We start from the raw sequence: 10,105 nt of genomic DNA on the forward strand, positions 1-10,105 counted from the left end.
ACATATTTGCATTTACACTAACTATCCACCTCATTTGGCACAAGCCAATTGTAGCAGCTTAACTCAGTATGATATGACTTGTTATTAAATCATATCATAGTTCAGGGTCAAGTTCAGAGTTATTTAAATGATGACAATCATGCTTTCGGCCTAATACCTAAACAAATTATGAGAATAAAAATACATTTAGAAAAGGTAAGATGTATGTCGTATTTCTCTTATGAAAACAAAATATGAATATTTTCGAAAAGCAAGACATCACTCTCTGTTTATAGCACAGCTAACATCACATTATGTAAAGCTAGAAAAGCACTCAGAGAACGCAACCGGCGCCGAACAGCTCATTCCCCTGATAATAAGATTTACACATTCACATGGTGATCTGGATCATCACCAAAAGGTTCTAAATTGTTCTTGGTATCTTTACACAAGAATCATGAAAAGTAAAAGTGAATCAGAGTTTATGTTTATTTGTAACATATGTTTTATGTTAAAATGTGATCTTTTTCCCTAACGCCATGCTGGATCCAACCTGGATGAAATTTGGTGGTAAGACAGAGGCCCCCACCCTAGATGACTGTGTCAAATCCCATAAACATTGGTCAATAATCAACCGAGATATTGAGAAATACATTTTGAAGCTCCATTGAATGCAATGTTATCGAAAATTTCAAACTGAAAATGTAATCATATCTTCCTGATAACCTTCCCAACAGCTCCTGAAAATGTAATCAATATCCGTCCAGAAGGATATCAAGTATTACCCCCGCCTCGGCGAAGGTAATAATTGTTTCTAGCGCTATTACGTTTGAACTCCGTCAGTCTCGGTGGAGCTGTCTCCCGTCGGGGCTGCTCTGACGTCACGTTCACTGCGCCACTCCTCTCTTTCCCTACTTGGCAATGCCTTCCTCACATCTCCGCTATTGGCTGCTTGCAGAGCGAGCCCGGAGTAACCCGGACATGCAAACGAGGCCTGTTTTTCTGAGTGCAGCCTCCTCCTTCCTGTAGCCCGGTTGAGGAAGTGAATTTCGCTGACAGGGCTGGGTTCAGTGAGGGAGAGGCGAACAAAACATCTTAATTAAAACAACAACAAGAGACGAGCGGAGCGACTTGTTGAGCTACAGGAAAGCTAAGGCGTAGAGTCGTCGGTGAAATCGTTCTCCCTCTACCCAGCTAATACCGCCGTAGACATGGTAAGGGCCGCGGCACGACTGGTGGGAGAAATGTGGATGGTGCAAGCAGACTCCGATGGGGCTACTGCTAACTGCTAGTGCTAAGCTAAGCTAAGCTAGGCTAGGCTAGGCTAGGCTAGGCTAATACAAGCTGGTCGGTAACCCGAGAGCAGCAGTAACAGATCTAAGTGCATAAGTCACAGTTTATATCTAAGTTATAATGCATGCAGAACTTTTTAGTGCTGGATACAAATTAATTATCTCCATTCTAAGATAATAGCCATTTAATTGTTGTTATTAGCTAATAGCTAGCAAGAAGACAAGCTAGTTTCCCTGTAGGCATAAAGTTAGCACAGGATGTTTTGGATTTGACACAAGTTCGTGAATAGTTTTTCTGGGGAGTCCGAATATAACACATTCGGGATCCATCAGTTCTGCACTTCACACACGCACTCGCTAAAATAGTCAAGCGCCGGGTTGCCTGTAGCTAAAATAAGACTGCTCGCTCCTCCTATTCCTGACCATGACAAACTGTCAAAACTCCCTCGTTAACAGTTTCCCTTGCCTTGCGAGTTTGATGACTTGAAACTCACTGGGAAAATGTTAGTCTCTGACTCTCCTTGTCAATCGTACCTGCAACTATTTCTTATTGATTGTGTTTTCGACCTATCCCTTCCAGTTTAGAATCAGAAGTGGTTTATTGCCGTTGTCATTGAGGGTTCACAGACTAGGAATGTTTCTCGGTGAAGTCGTGCTGCATCTAACAGTAATGACAAAATACAAAAAACATACAAGTACAGACACAATACAAACGACACGGAACGCACGAGAGCACCAGGGCGACCGTAGGAGGCGCCACCCGGAAGTTATGATACGAGGCATAATTCAGAACTATTCCGTGCATTCACACTGCGCCCAAAAGTGTTCTCCATGACCTAAATTGTCTTGTGCCTGAGTTGGGATGTACAGCTGGTTTTTCTCCACAGTCGCCCAGTCTCCTCAGCCTCATCGCTTTCCCCTGACCCCTAGGGTTATTGGTCTGAGCCAGTGTTTACGCAGAGACAGGAGCATTGGTAAACACAGAGTCGAGAAACGCAGGTGTCTGATGGAGTGGACTGATCCATCAGCTGAGAGAGATCTTAAAACAGGCAATAGGGGGAACATTGCTTGTTATTTTCAGGGTCACGCTTAACTAAAATGTTTATAAGATGAGGGGTCCCCTATTCCAGAACATGCCCTCGTCCTTTGATTAGCCTCCAGCTGCTTTAGTTTACTGTTATTTCACAGATAAGCCAGGACAGATGGTTTTGTTGACACCTCAGGGGGATGCAGCATGAATACATGGATCAAAACACGAATGTATTAGTGCAATGCCTTTTCTAGTCAGGCTGTCTTCCAAGTATGTCAGGGTAAAGCCCCCCCCCCCCCCCCCGGGCTTCATCAGCAATAGTTACAACTGTAAAACACTTTATATTTATATTAGTTGATGGTTTTCAGGATCAAAGTGTTTGAGCTATTGTTACTTCCTTAGGGTCGGTGAGAAACCGGTTTTGTGCCTCAACAGGGAAACAGCAGCCGACTTCTTCACATTCCCGGCATTTCGTGTTGAGGCTGGTCTCTCCTGCTCACTACATGTTTAAGAGAGGACTCCATTGGTGTGGGTTTACGCGACGTTCTGTCTTCCACAGCTGCCACATTGACTAAGTTTTCATTTAGATTAAGTACGCAACTAAAAAAAAAAACAATATTAGTCAACATTTGGTTTGTCCTAATACTGCTCAATCACATTTAAATGTTTTTATGTTCTACCTTTTCTTCCAGCATTAGATTATTCACTCTGCTATATTTCATACTTGTACGCCTACAATGAAGGGCACGCGTCGTCATCCTCATGTAGTACATTTATGCACCAAAACCTATTTGATTTAGGTGCACCTTTAATGGAGTTCCAGTAAACTTTATTTGTCTTACCTGCAAATTTGACTGAAGAGGTGTGTACTTTAAATATGCTGAATAGGAGGGTTGTTTATTCATCTTCCCAGTCGACGGGAGTCTTTCTAGACGGAAGCTCAACAAGCCTGAGACCGACAGTATTTATTGGCTCTGTGTTTGTCTTGTGTCAACAGTACATGTGGACTGACGTTAGTTGTGCAGGGTGTACACACACACATACACACACACACACGACTGTTAGATGTGATACTTTTAGGACATTTCATGAGCGCGCACAGGTGTGGCGGAGCATATTAATCAAGTTAATGGCGATTGGCAATATGAAGTCACAGAGGATTTATGTTTTTGTTGAAATGTCCTGTTTAGTCGCGTAGAGCTCAAAAATATTGTTGACATTTTGCTTTCAGTTAAAAGTTGTTGTTGAAGAATTTGAAAACGGATTCTTTTCTTTCCGCATCAACTGCCTTTTATATCTGTTTAATATAGTAACAATGAAGAGGTCCTATTTTATTTAAAATGAAATAATATAAAATACATATTACACCAGTCCTGTTGTCTCACAGACGACGTCTTATTATCTGGCACTAAGGTTTTCCCGTACCTGGTTGATCACCATAATCATTGATTTTACAGTGTGTACAACTTCGACTATAAACATTATCTTCGTGCTTTTCTTTGACACTTACAAGCTGAAGCGTTAGCGCTCACGCTTTGCGTGTGGAGGAAAGCAGCACTGCAGCCAAGCTTTGAATCGATGTGTTGCTACTAGTTACCAAGCGTTGGTTGTTGTGTTCGCCTCAGAGTGACAAGCAGCTGGACTGTGCCCTGGACCTGATGAGGCGTCTGCCTCCCCAGCAGATTGAGAAGAACCTCAGTGACCTCATCGACCTGGTGAGTCTGTCTTGTTAGCTTAATGGATTTCCTTACAGGTGAAACGGGCACGGATGCTATAGGCTGTCGGTGAATTTTCAAATGGTTTCTTTCCCAAATGTTTCTGTTTAAGAAAAACGTATTTTTGAATTGCTAATTCTTTTAAGGAGGCAGGTAAATCTGACAAATGAAACCAGGCACAAATCAAATCACACTTTTACAAATGTTTCCATGCCACCTTATTCGTGGGTATGGCTCCAGAGCAGCCAGGCCCCCCCCCCCCACCTGCTCTTCTGCCTCCTCCCTCACCATTAGCCTCTCCCCAGGGCATCTGGCCTCTCCTCACTCATTTCATTGTGTCTGGTTGTTCGTGATTATTATCTCAGCTGTCTGTCAGGCTTCTCTTTTGTTTTTTGCTCCACCGTATCTGCTTAAACTTTCCCTGGCAAGTCAGAATCACCAGGAATCAACTCTTTCCTAACCCGTCCCCCCCCCCCCAATCTCCTCCTCCCCGTACTCCTTGTTTTCCCCTTCCATGGTCTTTTTGCACTTCACCCACCCTCCTCCCTTCGTCTGGCCCAGTCTGAGCTGCCAGGTGTGGGCATGTCCAAGGATGTCGGGGAGGGGGGAAACTGGGCCTCTTTTCTCCAGCGTCTGTTGTTGGATTACATAAAGACATTCCTTATTTTAATAAAAAAAATTTAGCTAAAACCAGGCGATCAAATATGAGGATACATTTTTTTTGGTGATTGCTCCTTCTTTGAAGTGGCATCTGTTTGAGAATTGAAACTTCACGTGGCTGCGAGTTTCAGAGGTGTGATGTTTTGCAGAGGTTGCTCCCTCCCTGTGGTCTCAGTCAAGTCATGTGGGTTTCCTGTTTGTGTCCAGGTGCCCACTCTGTGTGAGGACCTCCTCTCCTCTGTGGACCAGCCACTGAAGATTGCCCGGGATAAGGTGGTGGGGAAAGACTATTTGCTCTGTGATTACAACCGAGACGGCGACTCCTACAGGTCCAGTTTGTAACTGAACCTTTCTCATTTCTGCCTTTTGTTAATTTACACTGGAGAAACCGACACCACTCCAGGGTGTGATTTTTCTCATAGCACGTTAGCATTCCACAAGTGAAAGAGATGTCCTATATCACAGGAAGTCACGGAACGCTAACTGCATTGTGATGAGTTGGAAACTTGTGACTCAATTTAGCTGTAATGACGGCATCAAAGTCCGGGGATAACAACTAGAAGATATTTGTGTTGTTACATCACATTTTTCGCTTAAATAATGACAGGAATAATGCTTCTGAGTTCATAAACTTGTTTTCAGCTCGGTACTCGGTGTTAATCACTGTGAATGTCCTGCATGTCTGATTGAAGCTGTTAGAAACCCATTTGTTGAACAGATAGACGAACCCCGCCCCGTTGTTCTTTGATCCATCAGGTCTCCGTGGAGTAATAAGTATGAACCTCCCATTGAAGATGGTGCCATGCCTTCATCTCGCCTGAGGAAACTGGAGGTGGAAGCCAACAACGCCTTTGATCAGTACAGAGACCTGTGAGTCCAGCCGAGTGACCTCACTGGAAGCTTTCCTTCAGCCGTTACTGGTCGACCTCTTGTGACCTCTGATGTGTGTGTTTTTAGGTACTTTGAGGGTGGTGTATCTTCTGTGTACCTCTGGGACTTGGATCATGGCTTTGCTGGAGTTATTCTCATCAAGAAGGCTGGCGATGGATCCAAGAAGATCAAAGGGTGCTGGGACTCCATCCATGTGGTGGAGGTGCAGGTATAAAAGACCAAACGGATAATGCACCGTAAGAGATGAAATATTTATTTCCCGTGTGTGACTTGTATTTGACCGGGATTATATTACCTCTCTTACGAAAACAAAACGATGATGGCAGCAAACGGCACATAAGAGACTTAAAGATAACAGCGTAGGAGAGATTGTCACCTGGCAGGAAAATAATTCATCCAGAATAAAAGTATTACCCCCGATCTTAAAAACAGAAACAGCTTTCTGTAAAGTGGAGAAAAAAATGTCTGATTTTGTACCATAAGAGAAACAATCTTTAACCTGGTAATTAGAGACCTGTGCATGACGTTGGTAGGCGATTATTACCGCCCGCCGTGATGGACAGTGTTGTGTTGTGCTTCTTGTGTGAGTAGGAGAAGTCCAACGGCCGCACTGCTCACTACAAACTCACCTCCACCGTCATGCTGTGGCTCCAGACAACAAAGGCCGACTCCGGCACCATGAACCTGGGCGGCAGCCTTACGAGACAGGTACGGCGTTAAACCAGACAAGAAACCGCCGCGGCGCTCTCTGGCTGTTCTGCGGCCGCCTGTTTCACTGAGTGTGGCTTTCCATCTCAGACGGAAAAAGACGACGCAGTCGGAGACGCCCCGCCTCACATCGGCACCATCGGCCGCCTCGTTGAAGTCGGTATCGAGTCCTTGTTGTAACTGCTCTCCTAAATATTTAAATGACGTGTTATCGGTGTTGGTGTCATTAGCGACACACACACACACACACACACACGCGCGCACACCAGCGTCTAGATTCGCTGACGAATGGGAGTTCAGGAATCATCCTGCGGATGTTTAAATTGTCTTTATTCTCATTCCAGGATATGGAGAACAAGATTCGCTCCACCCTGAATGATATCTACTTCGGCAAAACCAAGGACATCGTCAACGGTCTAAGGTACTGCTCCATGAATCGTGGAAGTATTGGCCCACCCTCTCTCCTTTCACAGCAGGTCCGGCCGGTTGGGTCTGCAGGAACTCTTGTGTCCGTCTTCCTGAGAGCAGGGACCACGTTTGTCTTTGTCTCCTTCTTGTTAGCTGCTCAACTGAAGTCTTTATTACCTCTTTATCCGGCTTGTCATTTCTTGTTTGGAAATGTCTTCCATCTTTTCAGCTGCGTTCTTTTCTGTGTTCACGCCACCTCTTCCGATTCCTCTCTTCATACTCTCCTTTCCAGCTGCAATGTGTGTTTTTTTTTTAATGTTCCACCCCACACACTCCCAAAACTATTCTGCCTTCTCGTTGTCCTCCTGTCAAACCCTCTGTCCTCTCTCCTCCTTATGCCCCTCCTCCAGATCTATTGAGTCTTTGCCTGATAACCAAAAGTACCGGCAGCTCCAGAAGGAGCTGTCGCAGGTCCTCACCCAGCGTCAGATCTTCATTGATTAGGGTCAGAGGTACATCCTGGCATGAAGACGTGTGTGTGTGTGTGTGTGTGTTACTGACTTCAAGGACGGATTCAGACAAAGTACAAATAAGGAGTAGAGAAACCTTTTGAGACTGGGACAGTTCAGTGTTTTTTCATCAAACATTGCGTGTACAGTCGTCCCTCGATAGGTGAAAATCCGCAAAGTAGCGACACCAAACTCAAACTTTAACGAAACTTTAACGAAACTCACGCTGATGCTGACTGGATGAGCGAGACGCGACAAGGGGACATGCTGGAACGCACGTCGCCGCGCCTCTTTGTGTTTTCCAAACGCAGATCTCGTTCAATGTGTGCCGTACTGGTACTGTATTTTGTGCTGTAATTTCATTTTTAACTATTTCTTTTTGGTGTTATTTTAGGCTGGAAAATGCTTATTTTATTGATAAAATGTAAACATTTATACATGCAGCAGAATCCCACGACGTAGCCTAAAATCCACGATACATGTACATATATTCGGTAAGAAAATCCACGGGAAGGGAACCGCGATATAGCGAGGGACGACTGTACATCACATACTGGATGGATATTTTGCTCATGCAATTAGGAGGGATTCAAATGAACAGGGATGATTTAAATAAGTTCTCTTCATCAGTCTGATTCAGGGAGAGTTCACGCGTGCTTCGATTAACCCGCCTCGTCCCGAGTGCCAAACTACACCCGTAGAATCGGAGGGTTCAGAACGGTGCACACTTCCATCATTTATGGGGTGGAGCTGTGGCCTTTAGGGCGCATGGAAATGATTTCTCTCTCAAATAGCATGTTTGTAATGATTTCAAACATCGGTTTACAAAGACGAATGCTGCATTTGGATTATTAATGACACGAGTGAATATGTTTAGGGTAAACCTGTCAGCTCTTTCTGTCTCTTCGTGCCAGTGAGTGTGTGACTGCATCATAATAACGCGTTTGCCTTTTCCTTGGCGTGGTGAAGACTAACCAGCTGTGCAGGCATGTTCTGCAGGTTTTGTTTACCTTTGAGTCTGTCTGTGAGGGAAGAACTCGCTGACCATGTCAGATTATTCAAAGCAGCCGCCGCCGCTGATCATCTGCAGTTTGTTACCCAAATAAGGTTTTCCAGAACGTGTTTATTCTGGCCATGTCCTCTCAGAGGAGAGAGGAACGTGTGTGTGTGTGTGTGTGTGTGTGAAAGCACAGCATTGGAATAACAATAACAGACATTTGTGACTAGTGTTTTCCACGTATTCACCACTAAATTAAAGCCAACAGCAGTGAATCTTCTTTTTATTATTATTCTTTTAGAATGATTTCCCCCCCTTTTAATCTTAAAGCGATAGTTGAATAAAGTAAAACTAAGTGTGAGATGCTGTAGGCCGGTGAAGCGCAGGATCTAACGGCCCGGCGTGTCAGCAGTGTGTTTACGTTTCGTGTGTGATAACTCGCATCTTTCCCACACAGAAACGGGCGAGTGCTGAATCTGATGCTTCCAAAGACGTTAGGAACTTACACATTGTGTTTCCGTTGCTGTGGAAACGTTTACTGTTACTCATTGTGTTTGATCTGATGTTTCTCCTCTCTTTGTGCCCCCCCCCCCCTCCAGGAGTGTTCAATGTCTGGACGATAAGGCACAGCAGGAAGCGTTCCGGACCGACCTGCTGGATGCACTCAAACGCAAGCAGCAGAAGCCATAGAGATGCTATTGTTGTTTTCCCTCTCTCTCTCTCTCTCACCTCGTCCCTTCCGTTTCTTTCCATCTCTCCCTCCATGCCTGTTTCAGTGCCGCACTCTCGTTTATTTGTGGAAAAACAAAAAAAAGGAGAAAATGCTTTGCTTTTTATTCTATTTTTTTTTCCCTCTGTCAGGTTTTTGCTTTTGTGCGTCTCCTCTGCCATGCAGTCATTCACTCCTGCTGTCTCTTCACCCGTCTCTCTCTCTCTCTCTCTCTGTCTGTTCTCTCCCATGTCACGGATCGAATGCTAATCTGGCAGTGTGTGAGCGTCATCGTGGTAATAATCCCTGATGTTCTCACATCTGTCGGCGTGTCCTCGGTCGGTCTCAAGTGGAGCGACCGTGGCCCTGCTCTTCCTCTTCCTCTGTGACGAAGAAACAGACCTTGCTGCGGGCGATGCGGGCTTGACGGGGGCTGTATTATGGACGTCAAATTTACACGTCGCGTCTATTTTTTTTGTCTATGATGCCCTCGTGATATATTTGTAGGAATTTATTACTGTCTTCGTATACCTGACATTATTCTGGGCAACGTAAACGGTATGAAGAGGAGGGCGGCCTTCATCTTGTGCGTTAAAGGGTTTCCTCTGTATTCCCATCTGTCCGCGTGCACGTGAGCCTGTGTGTGCACGTGAGCCCGTGTGTGGAAGCATGGGCATGCATTGAGTGAAATTACTGACTCATCAAACTTGGGGATGAACTGTTATAATTGGCGGGTGATTACACACCCACGATGTCACCCCCCCCCCCCCCCTTTAACGGGGCCCTTCATCGCCACCTCTTTTCTGTTTACTCGTCTTTCTCTCTCCTCACCCACTAAGTCTTTGTTGGGGGTCACGGATTTGATTTGTGTCCCGGTGGAAACCTTTCACTGTTTCCATCTTGGAGGGGAATCTTCTGTTGTGTTTTGTTTTGTTTTTATTTTGTAAAGCTTATGATTCATATTGTATTAGAGCCTCCAGCAACAATAAAAACTGTAAAAAGCTACTCTGGCTCTGGCTTCATTTTGTATTGGTGTGCTGCACCATAACCCAGCATTTCTGTATAAAACACTGCTCGAGGGCAACTTTTAGTCATTCAAAAGTTATATAAAGTAAAATGGTTTGTCGACCCGTATATGTGCAGACAGTCCTAATAGGTTTCATGCCTGCTCTCTGCTTTTTCAACCTCATGTCAATTTGTCTTATCC

General features: G+C 44.8%; 1 protein-coding gene across 2 annotated transcripts; it reads left to right on the top strand.

Annotated features, from left to right (window-relative positions):
• The first annotated feature begins 997 nt into the window (after nt 1-997).
• capzb (capping actin protein of muscle Z-line subunit beta) lies at nt 998-9,903 on the top strand. Of its 2 annotated transcripts, XM_068743004.1 has the most exons (10): nt 998-1,193; nt 3,927-4,016; nt 4,884-5,005; nt 5,433-5,546; nt 5,634-5,775; nt 6,159-6,275; nt 6,366-6,431; nt 6,620-6,696; nt 7,094-7,195; nt 8,789-9,903. In XM_068743004.1, the coding sequence occupies exons 1-9, from the start codon at nt 1,191-1,193 to the stop codon at nt 7,185-7,187; spliced, it is 825 nt and encodes a 274-aa protein (XP_068599105.1). In that variant the 5' UTR covers nt 998-1,190; the 3' UTR covers nt 7,188-7,195; nt 8,789-9,903. The 2 variants fall into 2 exon arrangements, with proteins under 2 accessions (XP_068599105.1, XP_068599106.1); XM_068743005.1 differs by lacking the exon at nt 7,094-7,195.
• Nucleotides 9,904-10,105: the final 202 nt, after the last annotated feature.

Source organism: Brachionichthys hirsutus, chromosome 8, assembly GCF_040956055.1.
Source record: "Brachionichthys hirsutus isolate HB-005 chromosome 8, CSIRO-AGI_Bhir_v1, whole genome shotgun sequence".
In the NCBI taxonomy this organism is placed as follows: Eukaryota; Metazoa; Chordata; class Actinopteri; order Lophiiformes; family Brachionichthyidae; genus Brachionichthys; species Brachionichthys hirsutus.

Coding starts and splice junctions, on each gene's coding strand:
- capzb (XM_068743004.1), top strand. Junction 5,006..5,432: donor CGAGACGGCGACTCCTACAG/GTCCAGTTTGTA, acceptor TTGATCCATCAG/GTCTCCGTGGAGTAATAAGT. Junction 5,776..6,158: donor TCCATGTGGTGGAGGTGCAG/GTATAAAAGACC, acceptor TTGTGTGAGTAG/GAGAAGTCCAACGGCCGCAC.